The sequence below is a fragment of the Conger conger genome, chromosome 2 (genome assembly GCF_963514075.1).
Source record: "Conger conger chromosome 2, fConCon1.1, whole genome shotgun sequence".
Lineage (NCBI taxonomy): Eukaryota > Metazoa > Chordata > Actinopteri > Anguilliformes > Congridae > Conger > Conger conger.
The window spans coordinates 27,907,046-27,925,884 of NC_083761.1; the positions used below are offsets into that span (position 1 = coordinate 27,907,046).

Below are 18,839 nucleotides of genomic sequence, written 5' to 3' on the forward strand. Positions count from 1 at the left end.
GAGCTGAACCTGCTGCCTTCCAGACGTCACTGAGGGAAGGAAAGTACCATGGGCGTTAACCAAACCCTTTCAATGAGCAGCATCGATATATAACAGTTCATATCAGTTTTGCTACATTATAATAGCCAATCGATCTATATTGAAATAACAATCAAGATATTACAGTTGAATTTTAGCTGTAAATGGGTGTGTTCATTCATAGATAAATAAATAAACATTTCAAAGTAACATTTTACATCATTCTTAAGTCATAAGTGACTGTGCAATGGCCCCATCTTGGTTTGTCATGCTAGTTCCACAGGGATCTAATGCTAGCTTAGTCCTCTTCTGTTCTCCATTCCAAATAAGTGGGATGTGTTCTTTCCTTGTAATTGTTTTATTACATCTCACATATCTTAGGTTAATGATGCTGCTCTCAATACACACATATGATCACAACAACCATATAGTGCATTGTAGTTTTTACATAATTATATACATTGTGAGCATGGTACTAAAATGCAATTGCTATTTGTATTTGCGTGTCACAAAGTAGCCTATGTATGGTAGCCTATATTCCCCACATGGAAGAAAACGTCTGTGCAATATTACAAATTGGCACTAAAATAAAAGTAAATTAAAACTTAAAATTTTTAATATTTTAACAATAGGACATATATTTGAGGAAGGATCAACATATATTGCCATATATATGTTAATATATATATATATATTTTTATGTGGGATATGTCAGACTGTTCTTTGCTTGCTCTTCGACTCATGCGCATTGTTTCCCACAGTAGTTCGCATATGCTTTTGTTGTTCTCATTGTTCCAGTAATTTGCTGAAATGCATAACATGGCTGCGGCCCTGTGGTTTGTCTTAAATTTTGGATTTTCGCGGTATCCATCTTCGTAATGACGACCGGACTTGTCATTTTAGTCTTTCGAATCCCAGAATTGGGGAGTTTTACTGTCTGTCTATTGATGGTCACCTGTCTAGCTGGCTAAATCGGAGCAAATAATCGTGGGCACCACGCTAGCTAGCAAATTAGTTAACGTTAAAAGTTGGAGAACATATTTTGAGGTGACATTACTCACATTGCTCTTGGCGACTTTGACTTAATGAAATCACTCAACTGTTCATGACATAAACGCAGATAACGAGTGGACATCACGGGAAAAGTAAGTTTCTAACCTTAGCTAGCTAGTTAGCAAGTAGCCACTGTTAGAGCTACGTCAGCGTCTAGCTTGTATGCTAACTGTCTGATACGAAACGAGTTGGTGGTTACCGTCTTAACGCTCAGTTACAATAATGCAGCATTACCACAGCGGCTAGCACTGTCCTAGCCGTTGTGTCGGACGGCATGACTTGCTAACTATAGCAATCTATTATATAACCTGTTACTGCTTTTCCTACTGTATTTACGAACTAGTTGGTAACAGCGATGCCATATATTTCACTATGGTGCATTGGCTGTGCTAGCGTAACAGCTAACCTAGCTCTAACTAAGTTACAATTATAGCAGCAAATATGGTAGCCTAAAACAAATAACTTATAGCTAGTCACATTTATCTTGCCAATTCGCTTGGTAATCGGACTAATGTTATAGCCATCTTTTTGTTTATTATCTGATTAAGTTAAGCTTATTTAGCCCCCGGTCGTTATACCAGGATATTGTTAGCAATAGGTTCTGTAATCGGTGTTTAAACCCATAAATGTATGGGGTTTGACAACAACACTAACAAAAATAACAGTCAGGCATGACAAGAGGTAGGCTATACACAGTCAATTGAAAAGGGTGGAGCGATTGATCAGGGATATTTGATCACACAGGAAGAGGGAGGGCTGCAGCTTATCTCAGGACCCAGGGGAAATAATCCACTCACCTAGCTAAACTTGCAGGATGCTGCACACAAACGTATTATACTAGCCAAAAGATTGCCAAGATTCACCATTTGAATTTGAGATGCTTTTTGTAACCATATTTTAACCTAAACTGGTCACATTCCTGGGATTGTCCACTAGATGCAAAGGGTGAGTGTGTGGTTGTGCATATTCATTTTATGGTTGCTTATGTTGCAGCTCAAAAAACTTCTTTAAAGTCCCTGATCAGCAGGTTCTTTCATTTTATCACATGGCTGTTGGTAATCAAAATACGGCTTTGCAAGGAAACTCACAGTAAAGTATTACAGTCAAACCTGACTTTTGTGAGCTGCAACATGAGTATCTTTAAAAAGTCAAGTTTTACTGTAATACTTTACTGTGAGTTTCCTTGCAAAACCGTATTTTGATTACCAACAGTCATGTGATAAAATGAAAGAACCTGCTGATCAGGGACTTTAAAGAATTTCCATGGATGACACACTGTTTATATTTCTTTGGTAACCACACATTTAGGCTGAGTAAACCTTCTTGCAACTGCAGACTTGTTGGATGTTGTTTGTAGTGTTTTTCTACCTTCCTCTTCTCCCAGATGCATTCAGTGCTGCACAAGACTATTTAGGATGATCAAAAATCAGGAAGAAGACGTAAGTCTTTATTTGTATTGATTCTTTAAAAACATTTTTTATTCTAGTTACTGTGTATCGGTTCCTTATGTTGAAGCCATTCTCAGGCAAGTTCTGCCGTAATGTTGACCTATGTTTCTCTAATTAAGATTGTATGTTTATTTAAACCAATATCTCCAAGTAGATAATTGGTGGTATCCATTATGTTAATTGGTGGTATCCATTATGTAAACACCAGTTTCACCACGCAGTAGGCAACATTAAAGTATACACAAACAATCGCTTGTATTGTCATTAGATTTTTTTTGCTGGAAAATAATGTTATGTTCTTATTTTACAACATACATACCCTCCATGAACGTTAATTAATGTTCAAAGAAAGGGAAGTGTCAAACAAGTGCATGATTCTTTCTGCTCATGGTTAATATTTTAAACTTTATCAATAACAGATTAGAAAGACAAGCAAGCACGCACCTGCATTTGCCCAACCTAGGCCTGCATTTTCTAAATTTCATGAGCATGTTAACTTCTTGTTTGTGTAAACTTTAACATGACTCATTTCCTTTTTTTGCGTAATAAAACTGGTGTTTGCAGAGTAGATACCGCCAATTATCTACTTGGAGATATTGGTTGAAATAAACATTCAATCTTTAACTCAAGAAACTATAGGTCGACATTATGTAACAGATATAAAGTAGCTAGAATCTGAAAAACATTTTTAATAGTTTTAAGTTTTGTATGGGCACATGTAAGCAGTGTATACATGCATGTGTTTAAGCTGCATTATAGCTGTGTGACTAATAAGCAGGGAAAGTTACCATTTTATACCAAAAGTAATTAGCATTTTACTCTTAATTGATAGTGTATTTTTTCTCTTGGATGGATTATTAGGTTTAGCTTGTTTGTTTTGGATCTGTATAAATGCTTTATTTTGTATAAGAGGAAGTTATTACATTCCCTGATTTTGATTATATATTTGTGGCATAGGTAGACCAATGGCTTCAGGGGAGTTTTCCATTAATGTGTTTTTCATTGATTTGCCACCACCATCCTTTCTGTTGATCTTTGCTTCATGTAGATATGCTATCACCCCAGCAGTGTTGTTGTTGTAAGAAAATTCTGGATGGCATGTCTAGTCCAACTTCAGCATCTTTTTCCAGCCATTGACTTCCGAATTTACCTTACTTACATTTACATTTGTTTGGTCATGGTAAACCTGGAACTGTTTGTGTTCAGTACTGTTCTGTTTTTGAGTTCCAAGACTGTCAGTCCAAACCAAACCATAGCCTTTCTGTGAGCGAGGTGTATGCCAAGATAATTATGCTTATTTCATTTATGAATTTGCTTGAAGTTAACCTAGGGGAGGGCATCTTGCCTGTGGAGGGCATGTTACCACAGGTACTTAAGCAGAGAGTGAAGGGCACACAGTGCTAATGATCTGGCATATTTAAATTGAGGTTCTGTACCTCATAAATCTGTGTTTGTATGGCTGGTGTATATTCTGGCAGCATAGTCTAAAATGTACAGGTATCCTTACTGTAAAAAATTATTATTATTATTTTTTTAAACTCGTTTCTGCAGGAGTTCATTGCTGTCCGAGTCCAAGACCCACGGGTTCAGAATGAGGGCTTTTGGAATTCCTATGTGGACTTCAAGATATTTCTACATGTGAGTATATATCAATGAAGCCTACTTTAAAAGAAACATTGGTTCACTCTGACTTGTTAACTACAAGTTTATTATTTTTAAATCCATGGCCATTCATGAAAGGGAGCCTCCACTGGGGGAACTCAAAATGCAGAGAATTGTGAATTAATAAATAGCTGCTTACTTGTCTTAAAGCAAGAGGATTATTTTATGGATTTAAAGGCAGAAGCTGTGATTGTAGTCATAGTGATTTTCGCATGGCGACAATTGATTGTTAGTACACTTAAAAAAACATTCAGTGTTCATCAATATGGTAGAACGCACTCAGTAAAACTGTGCTATAACTCTATAAGTGGGCTCCAAAAATACAATCCCGTAAAATGCAGGGTTCACATTATTGTGAGGTCAGTGAAAAATAATACTTAAAATAATTATTTTTTAATTTTATTTTTTCAGTTGGTCTTCCACTGTGTGAAAAAGAAAAAAAAAAAGAGGGGGAAAAATATTTTCACTCATTATCGCCCACGTTATAAGACCAAACAAAGTACATGTGAGATAAATGTATTCCCTTTATTTTATAGATGTCTTATTTATAATTTTGACTTTCGCTATAGGAATCCTGTACTGAGATTTACTCTTCTGAACAGTCCTCTGCGGGTTCCACCGCATGTCACATCGGCTGTTATGTGCACGTCTCACGAGCTGGCTAGATATCTGCAGTCATTTCAGAGGTCGCAGGAATGGCTACTTTTGGGTATATCTGTTTGCAGCTCAGGGACCCAAGAAGACCAACATTAGCTACTACTGATCTCGACATAAATGAACTAGGTTAGTGATTTACTGACAGAGGTCTACGGGTGCAATACGCCGTGATACATTAAGCGTAAATTTACATCCTCCCTAGACCAACTCGAGGAGGTAACCAAGCATTCCCTGTGTAATATTGAGTGTCAGTCAGTAAGCGAAACCACACAGATCAAGTTTTAACAATTTCTTTTGCCAGGCAGGTTACATACTTAATCACATTCAAATTCCAAATAAAATATAGATAAAAGTATTACACAAGAAGCCAAATCATGGAGGCTTAAAAGTCATACCTGGTAGTAAAGACTACATATGGGGATCTGGCTACAGACACCCTGTATATAGAAGTTACGTTCACGGCGTGCACAGGAGTCTGATTGCATCCTCCCAGATTGCTTGGTTTGGACTCCTTAAATCCAAAATCAGGCCTTTGATGTCGACCATTCAAATGGGTCCGCAATTAACCATCTGGCGTTTGTAACCATTTGGAATTTGGAGCTAGGCCTCCCCATGCAGCGAGATTTGATTGGGGGGCTGAGGCACATGGCTTTCACTGGGGCAGAGCTCCGCACAGTTTCCCCTTGGTTCCTGGATGGTTATGATGTCCAAGGTGTGCTGTTGCAGAAATGAAACCACTGCACCAGTCGCACTGAAACAATCAGAATAATACCAAACATGAATATTATCTAAACTGACTTTGTCATGAAACATCCAATGCTTTATGCATACCTTCAGGGAAACTGAGGAATGAGGGAGATGTGAGAGGGAGTAATGAAGGGGGGTCCAAGAGAATAATGTCTGGCCCTGGAAGGCAGTGCTTTCTCAAACCTTCCCGTGCTGTAAAAGATGTTGCACCCTGATAGAAATGTGAGAGGAGGGGGGATTTACAGGGGGTTCAGAAAGACAGCTGTTTTGGGAAAAATGCATGAGTTTTTCCCCCACAGGCTCCCGCCCGTATGGGTGCTAAGTAGATGGGGGCTAACAGTGTATGCTCCTGGGGTTAAATTACTTTACAGCCACATATTGCCACCGTATCAGAGGAAGCCAGCAAGCTGACCAGTGACAATGCCAGATTTTAATCAGTCCCGCCTTACAACACCTACTTCTATATGTAGACAATGGACAGATTACAAACAAATGTCATGAAACATGACTGATATTTAACTTTATACACACACCTATGAACAGAAGGTAAATTTGTAGGCAATAGACCGATTATCACTAACAAAACGTGCACTTTACAAATATAACCATAATGTACATTAAACCTTGCTAGAAATTACATTGCTTTGCTTTGCAGTACCGAAATTCTGCAGCCAATTGCAGGAGCAATGCTGGGTGCAGTATACTTAGATAATAAACGTCTTCATCATAATGCCCTTTCACATTTTAAATAAAAAATAGGAGGAAACAGGAGCCAAGCAATGATTGCATGATATCTGAATATCTGAATTCATGTTATAACAGGACACATTACTGCAGGGTTTCACTGAAATTTAAAGTCCTACTTTAAATACCAAAGACCATGACAATGATGAGGAACCAGGTCCAGCGAAACCATGTACACTAATAATTGATTTTTACCTGAAGGCAGCTATGGAAGTTGTAAATACTTTTATCCGATTATCTTAATTGGGCTACTGTCAAAATTGGAGTAAATGTAACTCGGTTAAGACAGCTAGATTTTTGCTCAATCTTTCGATTTATTGGTCAGAAACGGTGAACTGGGTGTTGTTTGTACAATTCCAACTCAAACCAGCAGGGGAGACAGCGACACGCAAAGTGGTGGGAGGAGAGATGTGCTGGTATCAATGAAAAAGTAATTATTTTTAGACATTTTAAGATTGAACTTTTTTCATGCTTTAGCCCGCTGTATGTATAGTTTGGTTGTAGTATTGATTAAGACTATCCTCTGTAATCATGTGCAATGCAAGAATTATTCTTAAACAATGGCCCCACATTGTTATTGTAAGAATGGGTCTTGCCTTTGAAGGTGGAAAATACTTACGTAAATTTCTTGATTGATTAAGTCAGGGGGTTGTGTCTGAATGGATTTTTTTCTGTTAGAATCCCAATCTATAGTGTAGCCATCGCCTGCCAATGAGCAGAAAGTTCATTCCTCAACATTCGATATGGAATTGATTTTGTCTCCCATCATAAGTAATCACTTGCTGCCCTGCAGTGAGGTACCTCGATTGTATCTATCCTCAGCCAGCTAGTAATTGTGTTTTTGGTTCACTTTGGTTCACGTGTGCATTTTCTTGTGGATGGATTTGTTTGCAGGCCTCTCGTACCACACCAGTATGAGAATGAGGAACATACTGTAAATAATTCAAAGTGCAGTCCGTTACAAGACTGTATAGTAAGTCTTCTATAGGTTAATGCAAATTGCTATCTTTTTCTTAATCCCCGTCTGTAAAGTGGAGCATTACAACACAGCATAGCACCTATGGTCTTAGCCCGCAGTCTTAATGATGAATATTTTGTCAACAACCTCTGTATTATAGGTTATTGAATTTAATCTCAACTGAATTTACTGGGACGGAACTGTCCGATGTTTAATATTCACTGGGTGAAATATACACTCATTTACGCACTTTATTTATTAGACTTATTAAGTCTTTTCCTGCTGTAGCCTATCAACTTAGCGTTTTGATGCGTTGTTACTTTGTACTTAATATTGCATAATGACTGCTTACTGCTAAAGGGTAATTTCCGAAAAGATCTAAAATGTAATGTTCTTGTGTTGAATGTGGGATTGCCATAGTGAGTATAATTAAGGAAATGTTGCCTTCAGAACTTTATGTTATTTTCTCCCCAGACCAATAGCAAGGCCTTCACGGCAAAGACCTCATGTGTGCGCCGTCGCTACAGCGAATTTGTGTGGCTGAAGAAGAAGCTCCAGAAGAATTCAGGGCTTGTGTGAGTCATAAAATGTATTTTCCTTTCAATAACTGACCCAATGCCAGGCTGGTTATAGTGCTTGCTGGTAATCACTGGCACAATAGTGCACTACTGACCAGTGGTTAATGACACTCGCAATGGTGCACAATTATCTGTTAATACTGACACAATCACACAATGCCTGTCTACTGACCTCTAATAATTTGCACAGTATCAGTATTCCGTGGCAAATTTCTGCATTTCAGACCGCAGATACTGACACAGTGGCACAGTGGTGTATTACTAACCTGTAATTACTGACGTACACTGCAAAAACCAAAAAAGAAGTCAATTGTATTGAGACATAAAATATTATTTTTCCTTTTTTTTTTTGCTAAATAAGATAAAATATTGCCAATGGAGTTAGACATTTGGACTCATTTCAATATTTTCTGCTTGAGAGAAAATAATAAGCTACAAATCTTATTCTTAAAACCGCTTTTTTTTTTTGTCTACTGCCACAACGAACCTATACTGGCCTGTAATGACTGGCACAGTGACCTTCTGATTAGAGATGCATGATGACACCAAGGTCGTATAAATAATAGCTTAAAACAAACAGCCAGATACTAAGATTATGGTCAGTATGATGAGGCAACTTCCATGTGCCACAGAGGCAGTGCAATCGATGCACTACTGATGCGGTAAATGCTAAAAAGTAGCATAATCATGTTCACTTAAACCTCTTTATTTATTGTTTATCAATACTTTTTACCTGTCAAACTCGCAAGCAATATACTGACATAGAATGATGTCTGCTTAATAATCAATTGAGAATGTTTAAATATCTTCTTATACAAATAGAGTTTGTGTGTTAGATTGTTCCTTCCAAATTAGATTTCTGCTCTTCCATGAATGTTGAAATTGGTTGCAGTTCCCGTTTGTGCTGTAATGCAAAGCTGGCTGTATTGCCACCAGTAAGGTGAAAATGGTTCAATAAAGAGCCATTATTGATGTATGTACAAGTTTGTTATGCATCAATTTTTGATGTGTAGTCACAGACGCAGTGGTGCCCTTCTGACCTGTAATCACTGACGCTGTGGTGTCCTTCTGACCTGTAATCATTGACACAGTGGTGTTCTTCTGACCTGTAATCACTGACGCTGTGGTGTCCTTCTGACCTGTAATCATTGACACAGTGGTGTTCTTCTGACCTGTAATCACTGACGCTGTGGTGTCCTTCTGACCTGTAATCATTGACACAGTGGTGTTCTTCTGACCTGTAATCATTGACACTGTGGTGTCCTTCTGACCTGTAATCATTGACACTGTGGTGTCCTTCTGACCTGTAATCATTGACACTGTGGTGTCCTTCTGACCTGTAATCACTGACGCTGTGGTGTTCTTCTGACCTGTAATCACTGACGCTGTGGTGTTCTTCTGACTGTAATCACTGACGCTGTGGTCAATGTCCCACACTGTGTGACTTCCCTGGGAGGGAGATGCGGCACTTCCGGGATTTCTGGTGTTGTTTGGCGGGAACCGTTTATTCTGTTTTGCATATGTCTGAATATTTTCTCTAAATTCTCGGCCTCATAATGGCTTCTTTGGCTGTCATTGGAACAGCTCTGGTCCTCATGTTGACAAATGCCAATAACAGACTCCAAAGGCAATCAAAATACTGAAAGCTTTCTTATACAGTACATGCACTAAGGAAGCGATTGAACTCACCTGACTAATCCTGAGAAGCCAACTGGCCAATTACTTTTAGTATAAAAGTATAAAAAGTATGCATAAAAAGGGAGTTATTCCCTACACTGACCACCTGATATGGATGGAAATACCCTCAAATTAAAGGTGACGGTCTGCACTTTAACCTCATATTAATTATTTCATTTAAAATCTAATGTGCTGGAGTACAGAGAGTCCTAAAGAAATACTTAAGGACTACACTGTAGATATTGCTATATTGTAGCGATTCCTTATGTTGATGGAAATTGGCCGCTGTCCACTGGCCCTTAGTGTCGCCATGAGTGTGGTAATACGATTATGTCTACATTTCCTCTCTTGTGGCCCTCTCAGTGCCAAGCTCAGTCAACAAGTGTGTCAGTGTGCTGAAGTGACAGTTTAAATCTCTATCCAACAGTCCTGTTCCCGACTTGCCGGGCAAGACGCTTTTCTTCACTTTCAGCAATGAAGACGTCATCGAGAGGAGGCGGCATGGCCTGCAGAACTTTCTGGACAAGTCAGTGCCTTCTACTGTTTATTAGTGCTTTGCCCAGACCAAAGGTTTCACTTTGATACTCACACCAGCTGGTACCATAATATCGATACCACTGGAAATGACTGATGACCATAAAAATTATATGTCTTTAAAATAAAGAAATCTGTTGTTTATGAGAGAACCCGTGGTGTTTACATGAGATCATAGGGAACATGGTTTTAGAAACATTATGACAATTATGCATTATTATGCAATGGATGATTATGATGATTGTTTTCTTTTTGTGTGTGTTGAATACCCGTGGTGTTCATCAACGATTATGAAGTAATAGGTCTGCCTGTCTATGTGGGTGTATGCGGATGTGTGTGTGTGCAAGCTCATGTGTGTGACAGTGAGACAGTGAGAGTGAGAGAAAGAGAATGTCGGTGTCTGCAAGAGTGCATGTGTTTGTGTTGTGTTTAGTGTGTGTGTTTGTGTGTGAGAGAATCTGTCGGTTTCAACAAGAGTGCATGTGCTTGTGTTGTGTTTAGTGTGTATGTGTGTTTGTGTGTGTGTTCGTGAGTCTGTCGGGGTCTGCAAGAGTGCATGTGTTTGTGTTGTGTTGTGTGTGTGTGTGTGTGTGTGTGTGTGCGGGCGGGCGGGTGATCTGTGGGAATGGTTTTGTGTTTGCATATTGGTGTCAGAGAGCCGAGTTTCACCAACACAGACCTGGAGGCCGTGGCTGATGGAGATAGATGGAGCTGGTTCCCTGGCTGCGCATGTCTCCACACACCCTCTGCTGCTGACCCACACAATGAAAATGAACACCATAAATCTCATAGCCCCACTGGAAGGCAGCAGTGTTCATATCGTTTGCTCGTGTTTGCTGTGCTCAAAGCAGCCTGTGCTGTTTACATACGCTTTCCTTTGCCCAGCTGCGGTTCACTAAAAGTAGCGCATTAGGTTATGATGATATGGTGACCGCACGGTAATGTATGGACTTTGTATAGTTCTGAAATACAGGTCATGAAGAACAAAAATACTGAAAAAAACATATACATTTATACTCCCTGTCCTTCGGGGATATTAAATTGAGGACAGTGACAAAATAGAATTGCACTTAAAATGAACAATGGAAGATTAGTTACCACAGAGCCAATTCTCCCTGCCTGTTTCAATCTATTCAGCAAACATTATAAACAGTGCTGCTTAATATTAATGGAATTCAAAATGTATCTAAAACAGATAAATGATTGTAGATTATTTTCATGTTTTAAGGTGTGAATGGTTTTTAATTTCATTTCTGGGAAAACATTTAAATAATTTTTTTAATTTTATCTAGAATAGTCAATTGAGCTTTAGATCGTTTTAAAGACTCCTTTGTGGTGCACAGCATTGAATTCTTGCCTTCGTTTTAATGACCATGTGTCCACACATTCACCAGTTAGGAACATCTTTTATTTGATCAGTTAAATAATTTTGTTTCCTCTTTTTATGTCATTGTTTGTGATGTAGCATAATAAGCACAACATGAACATCACACATTCTTCATGGAATGCTTAGCTATTTCTGACATAATGTGGGTTAAGAGGACCATTCTCAACATAAAAAGCATGAATTTGGAAAAAAATAGCAGCTTGTTAAAATTAAGGGATTGCAGTCGTGGCCGGAGCAAAAACCAGTATACACAAGGGTCCTCAGGACTGTTTTAGAGTATCATATACTGTTCTGTAGTCTATGTGCGGTTCTAATCTACTGTTAATTCCGATATGTTGACAGTGAACGTGTTATTTAGTAATTGATTGTAGTTGTGACAGGTAATTGTACAGGGACGGCCTGTAATGTAGTGGCTGGGGGGCGGGCTTGTAGCGGTGTTTCCTAACATGGATAATTGAAATAAACGATACAATTGGCTGACAAATTGGGAGAAAATGGGCGGGAAAAAATCAGAAACGCACACACACAAAAAAAAAAGTCCGCTAAGTAGCTGTAATGTAATGTAGGTCACGCTAATTTTTCTGTACTGTGTGTCTGTACACAGGGTGGTGCACATGACTGTTTGCCTCTCGGACAGTCAGCTGCACTTGTTTCTGCAGACGCAGCTTCCCGTGGGCCACATTGAAGACTGTGTGCAGGGACACACCCCCTACACTGTGACTGACGCAATCCTCACCTATGCCTCTTCCAATCGCGGTTGGGCTCAGGAGGAAGAGAGTGTGGTCCAGGAACCAAGCCTCCTTTCGGTTTCATATGAATCCGTGGACAGGTACGAATCGTTTCATATCAACAAATGGATGAACAGACACAAACCTGACCTCTAAATGGTACAAAGTTAAACATGGCAAATTTCTTCACATTTTTAAGAAAGATTACTTTGTATTATTTTTACAGTTTCAAAATAATAAAAAATGAAAAAAAGGCCCTGTGCAAAAGTTTGGGAACCCTGTCAGTTAATCTCGCTTTTGGAATTTCCCCACATTGTTCCTGGCAGAACACCTCTAGCTCAGAAATATTCTTTGGTCTGCTTGAATGTACGGCATGTTTGAGATCTCTCCACGGATTTTCAGTAATATTCAAGTCTGGGTACTGTGGTGGTCATTCCAAAACCTTCATCCATCTTTCCTGGAGGTACTTCATGGTTGATTTTGAAGTATGCTTGGGATCATTGTCTTGATGGAATACCCAACCTCTCTTCAACTTCAATGTCTGGGCTGACCTCAGCCTATTTTTTTATATTTGGAGGAATCCATTCTTCCTTCTGCTCGCACAATATTTCCTGTGCCCCCAGCTGCCAAACAACCCGAAAGCATAATGGATAACCTTTTCTACAAAAGATACCTTTGGTGCTGGCCAAAAAGTTCCAATTTTGGTTTCTTCTGTCCAAAACATAATCTTCCAAAAGGCTTCAGGCTTCTCGGTGTTTTCTTTTGCATACTTCAGACGCTTAATTTTATGTTGAGGTCGTAAGAAAAGCTTCTTTTTGGAAACTCTGCCATGTAGGTCTTTGTTGTTTAAAGTATGTTGTATTGCTGTCCTGTGAACAGCTAGACCTGTGCCTGCTACTCTTTTTTGCATCTCTTTTGAAGTTATGTGTGGGTTCTACTGAGCATTTCTCACCACTTGGTCAGTTCTGTCTGAATATTTTCTTAATCTTCCAGACCTTGCCTTGACTTCAACTGTTTCAACTATCCTCCATTTTCGAATATTGATTCTGACAGTCGAAGTAGGCAGTTTGAACGGTTCAGAGAGCTTTTTGTAGCTGACTCCTTGTTGGTGGAAATAAACCATCTTCATTCTGACATAAATTATATTTATCTCACTCATTGAAGCCCTAACGAGTAAATCACCTGGGTCTGGGCCTTAGTAATAATCTTTTTAAAAAGTAACAAAGAATAATCCAAAAGGGTTCCTAAACTTTTGCACGTGGCCCTTATCCTTTTTTATCATTTATAAAGAGTAAAAATAAAAATAAAAACCAATCTTGCTATAATATTAGCAGAATCTTCTCATGTTTAACTCTGTAACATTTACAGTTCAGGTTTGCTTCTGTTTACCAAGATATTAATTCTAAAAGGCTTTTTGACCAGGGCTGCCCAAATTTTTGCATGCAACTGTATGGTCTTAATTTTTAAATAATTTTCCCTGTCACACTATTTGAAGATCTCCTTCACATTTGAATGTTATATACAGGCAATCAGTGCTTTACAAAGAAACAGTGCAGATACTGCTTTTCGTGTTGCAGAGTTAATTTCTTCAATATATCCAAACAGAAAAAATAAAAGTCCATTTGATTTAAAATATTATCCACAATTTCATTTGCATGCATTTATGTTTTGTCATAGTCCCCAAACAGTGCAACAATAACCCATTCCTGGACCAATAAGAGAATGGAGTGTAGTTTGTACTTCTCCAGCAGGGAGTAATGCTAGAATCATCTGTTTTTATTATCGGAAGCAAGAATGACACAGTCTGTAATGAAGACATACGCCACATACAATAATTGTTTCTCCTGGGTTTATCAATACAAGAGCCTCTATACAGGCCCAAGACAGTGGATTCCTAAATCACCTACATATTTCTAATGATTCTTAATTGATTTTCATGGCCACAGCTGCCTGTCATGTGCAAAATCACTGTGGATATTTGCTCTGTCGAGTGTTGAAGTTTTAATGAGCTTTATTTCTCAAACACAGCTTGCTACAGGTAGATGCCCATGAAAGATACAAAAAAACCAAACAATCCACCCAGTCCTCTAATTAGCACTTTATCCTAGGGAGATCCCAAAGTCTGTGCTCAGTAAATAAAGCTGCTATAGACATTAATGCAGCCTTGAGCAGCTAGAGACAGACTTTGGGACTGGGGAGCTCTTTAGGAACTCTGTGCTGTTGTACGGCTGCGGTAATACAAATGACTCTCTGCTTTGTTTACAGCCCTGCTCCTCATCTACCTACCTTTAAAAATGAGGAAACCGTTGAGTTCAGGGCTAGTGTGACTGAAACCCACAAGAGGGATTTCCAAGAGACCTGCACTGATGAAATCAGTCATCATGCCAACACCTGTGTCATTAGGGGAACTGACACTAGTGTTGTAAAGAAATGCATTAATGTGGAGGATGTCCTAAAAGTTGATGTCCATGAGACTAACACCTGCGTGATTAAGGGAAGTGATACCAGAGTTGAAGAGGAATGCATTCATGAGGATGATGTCTTAAAGGTTGATGTCCATGAGACTGAGTCCTGTGTGCCTGGGAAAATGGAGGCAGCCATTGAGGAGAAGGACCCCTGTGAGGAACATACTTTCAAGGAAGATGTCCAGGAGATCAATATCTGTGTGTTAGGGGCAATGACGGGTGGTATCTGGGAACAGGATGCCAGTGAGGATCCTGTCCATGAAGCCAGTGTCCACGAGAACAACTCTGATGCTGACTCCAGACCTGACCTGTTGGACTCTGACACTTTTATTATAGAGGCCCCTCCAGCTCAAGTAAATGAGAGAGCCATGAAAGAGAAAAATGTCAGAGAGGAAGATGTCCACCAGGAAGATGTCCAGGAGACCAACACCTGTGTGACTGAAGCAATGGAAGGTACCATCCAGAAGAAGGATTACAGCGAGGAGTCAGTCTATCAGGCCCATGAACATGACTGCAAATCTGATGTTCAGGATTTGAAGGAAAATGAAGGTCTTGATGAGAGCGATGTCCATGAAGCCAACATCTGCTTGATGTTACCTAGAGGTAGTGAGGCCAGCTGCAAAGAAAAGCACAGTAATGAGGGTGGTGTTCAAGTGGTTAATAATTATAAGACCAGCAACCGTGTGATTGAAGGAAAGGAGGACCCTACCATGGAGGAAAACTGTGAGGAAGAGCACAAGGTAGATGTCCGTGTGACTAATATCTGTGTGGTTGGGGAAACTGGGCACCGTGTCACAGAGAGGGACACCAATCATGAGGATGTCTACAGGGTAGTTGCCAACGGGAGCAGCATCTCCCTCAATAGGGCAATGGCGATCTCTGAGAAGGACACCAACGAGATTGCCTGTGAAACCAGTGCCCCCAAGGCCAATGACCATGAGGATGAATCCTTTTCTGAATCCACTTCTGACTCCAGATCTGATGCTGAGAACGTGGTCCCCATTATCACTCTTTCTGACACCCATGAGGTAGACACCAATGAAGATGTCCATAAGACCGACGCTTACAATACCAGCACTGGGACAGCTGATGTCTGTGAGCTGGACTGCCTTGTGTTAAAAGTCAGTGATGATATCCCGGAGAAGGCGTCCTATGATGCCAAGGCCAACACCGTATCTGGGGTCAGCGAGCCTGGTCTTCATGAAGGCTTACAAGACCCTCACGGCAACCCCATTGAAGGCCATTGTGCCAGAAGCTATGCCATCATCCACAAGCTAGATGACTGCAAAGCAGATGTTCCAGAGACAGGGAACCAGGAGCTTGAGCCCCCTGAGATGGACAACCACACTGGCTTCAATGGCCAACTAGAAGGAAAACTCTCTAACTACTGATCGGGTAGGTTGATGTAGGTTTTCTATGCGGTGTGCACTGAAAGATCAAAGAACAATAACTGAAATCCAGGTGGGCAGTGTAGTGCTGTTGCTGACCACTGAAGTAGTCTCTGTACTTCTCAGGACTGAAGTGGAGTGCGGTGGTGTCCCTTGCAGCATACAGGGATGTTCTTTAACTGGCCGCCTTTACCATTGGACATTAAAACGTTTTGTTATAGCTGTCATTACAGCTGAGCTCAGTCACAGGGCACCTGTAGCCATTATTCAAGCCTTCTTCAAGAGAAACCCATTGTTGCATCGACGAAAAGACCTGCTGTCTACACTCGGGCTCGATTTTCTGGATTTTTACAAGGGAAGGTAAATTAACACAATCGATTTTTATTGTGTCAAACTCATTCCCCAGATACTGAAGAAGTGCCCTTGTGGCAGCAACGGATCCTTTCATTGAGGAATTACTTGTAGTTAATGCTTGTGATGTCATTCGTCTGTACAGATTGGTGCCCCAGTGCTTTGGGTTTGCATTAACTGGGGGAAATTGGCTTGGGGACCAGTGATGTAGTATTTGAATGTTTGGTGTTCTTTGAGCCTGCAGTGTCACATTTATTTCTCTAATGTACAAAGGGAATCAAAGTCTGTGTGCCCTTCTCTAGCTTGCCGTCTTCAAAATGGTGCTAGTGCTAATGCATGGCTCAGATTTGTATAACTGATGCATCTTGGATACGTTTGAGGGATCTCTGTAGGCCTACCAATCTGTTCCAGATACTAGTTAGTTTAAAAAGTGGCTCCTTGATATAAACAGCTGATAGGCATTATGAATAGCAGTCTCTAGTCTAGTGTGTATGAAACTGTGTGTGAAGTTTGTACTCTTGGTCTCTGTTGGCCTCTGGGACAAGTCTGCTATCTTTAACTCCTTACCCAGCCCATGCATTCCATAGTTTTTTGTTTGTCTCCTGATCATAATGTAGGATTTTACATTTTAATGGCGGATATGTTTAGGTCCATACTGATGTTTTCAGGTGAGTGATTGGACATAAACACCATTTGGAAAGTGGTTTACAAAGCCTTGACCTCAGATGAAAAATAATTATGTACTGTATGCTAAATGAGTATAGATTTCATTCAATTTATTTAACCACGGGTAGTCAGGAACGAAGAGCTGTTTTTGTGTGTGCTTGCGAGTGCCCGTTCGTGTGAGATGAGGTTAGTACCATTTTGATATTGCATTTAAACAGTTCTGGAAGCTTCTCTGGGGGGGGATGACTCGACTGCATTCCTTTTGTTCCATTGCTCTGTGCCCCAGAGCAAGTCACAACAGAGAGAGGAGTGAACCTTTCCCATCGTGAGTGGTTTCCATGGTTACATATACAATCCCCCAGGCCTATCCCTCCAGACCGCAGCGGGGATGTGGTCCTAGGAGGTATGTAGCACACTCATTGTGATACTGTGGCACTACAGCAGTGTAGCATTGCTGTTATCCTCCACAGTATTGTGAGAATGTTGTGATAGCCCTCCCATCTCTGCATGCTAGGTGGAGTGGTTTTGTGCTAACCACAGGATTGTTGCCTTTAAAAAAAAAAAAAAAAAAAGAAGGAAAGAAAATAAACTTTTTCTGGTTTTATTGACAATGAGGAATTAGTGATGTTACACAAACCTAGTTCAGCCATTCTGTTCTCAAGTATAACTAAATATGTGGAAATCTGTCTTCTGTCTGTGCACACATCTGTTTTGTGCTATTTTTAAGGGAACTGTTCATACACTATTCACCAATTTAGTCTTGTTATTTCAAGTTCTGAAAGGGTTGAAATTCTTCTCTGAGCCAACCAAATAGGGAAAGCGTGATTTGTGTGCTGAGGAATCAATCTTCTGCTGTGCACATGAATGAGTATGTTAGATTGTAGAGGGTACTTACAGTGCAGGTTTCACTGTGATTCTGTTACATATATTTTGTACACGTCATGACACTAACTCATTCGGAACTACACGCCTGGATGTTAAAGCATGCTTCCTTGTTCTCCATTTTATCCAGTTTTATTCCATTCTTTCATGTTTTCCTTTGTATATGTTTTGGTTTCAAACACATGAACATGTATTATTTAATTTGATAAATTGTGGAACGCTACCAATATGTATAGAAATAGTTTTTAAATAGATTATTTTAATGATCTTTGTGCACAAAGGTGACTTTAACCATGCTTTCGTTTGTACATGGAGTTTTATTGCGTAGGGTTTTCATTAATGCTTGTAGTCTCTCAACTGGAATACTCCGTGAAGCCATGCCGTATGCAACAAATGCATTTGTCAACATTACTTTGAAACCTGAGATGCACTTTATCATGGGAAATAAAATGTTTTGAAACCCCTCTTGCCACGTGTCTGTTGTCGGGCTGTCTGTGAGAGAGTGACCTTGGCGTCCTTGGGGATGTCGACCTGCGGGGTCAGGGTGGATGACTGGTGGCCCTGCGTCTCTTCCTGTCACCCACTGTGGGATAATGCATGGCGGCGAAATAGAAATGTGCAAAACGCATCTAGCAGCCGGTTGAGCCGTGTAATGCATTCTAGCCCGGGGACTGGAATCCTCTCTCATTTTCAGATGGACGAAGAAGAGGGGCGAAAAACTAACGAGATGTTCGGCTTCATTAGAGGTTTCTGGTCTTCATTTTTCACTGCTGATTGTGGTAAATTACCTAAGGTGACATGAGAACATAGGTGACTTTGAGTGAGAAAAATAAATTCACCAAAGTTACCTCCCAACTGTTTAATACTTTGTGTACTGTAACAAGTGAACTGTTGTA

The 18,839-nt window shown here is 40.0% G+C and overlaps 1 protein-coding gene across 3 annotated transcripts; it reads left to right on the forward strand.

The window, feature by feature from the left end:
* The first annotated feature begins 357 nt into the window (after positions 1-357).
* On the forward strand, positions 358-18,411 carry snx11 (sorting nexin 11). Of its 3 annotated transcripts, XM_061232382.1 has the most exons (8): positions 358-1,163; positions 2,456-2,510; positions 4,071-4,157; positions 7,762-7,862; positions 9,970-10,068; positions 12,068-12,292; positions 14,457-16,051; positions 16,171-18,411. In XM_061232382.1, exons 2-7 carry the CDS (start codon positions 2,487-2,489, stop codon positions 16,045-16,047), a joined length of 2,127 nt encoding a protein of 708 aa, XP_061088366.1. In that variant the 5' UTR covers positions 358-1,163; positions 2,456-2,486; the 3' UTR covers positions 16,048-16,051; positions 16,171-18,411. The 3 variants fall into 3 exon arrangements, with proteins under 3 accessions (XP_061088366.1, XP_061088365.1, XP_061088367.1); XM_061232381.1 differs by having other exon boundaries at positions 359-1,163; positions 14,457-18,411; XM_061232383.1 differs by lacking the exon at positions 358-1,163 and adding an exon at positions 1,206-2,016 and having other exon boundaries at positions 14,457-18,411.
* The last annotated feature ends 428 nt before the right edge of the window (positions 18,412-18,839 follow it).

Coding starts and splice junctions, on each gene's coding strand:
- snx11 (XM_061232382.1), top strand. CDS start 2,487: ATGATCAAAAATCAGGAAGAAGAC. Junction 4,158..7,761: donor ACTTCAAGATATTTCTACAT/GTGAGTATATAT, acceptor TTTTCTCCCCAG/ACCAATAGCAAGGCCTTCAC. Junction 12,293..14,456: donor TCATATGAATCCGTGGACAG/GTACGAATCGTT, acceptor CTTTGTTTACAG/CCCTGCTCCTCATCTACCTA.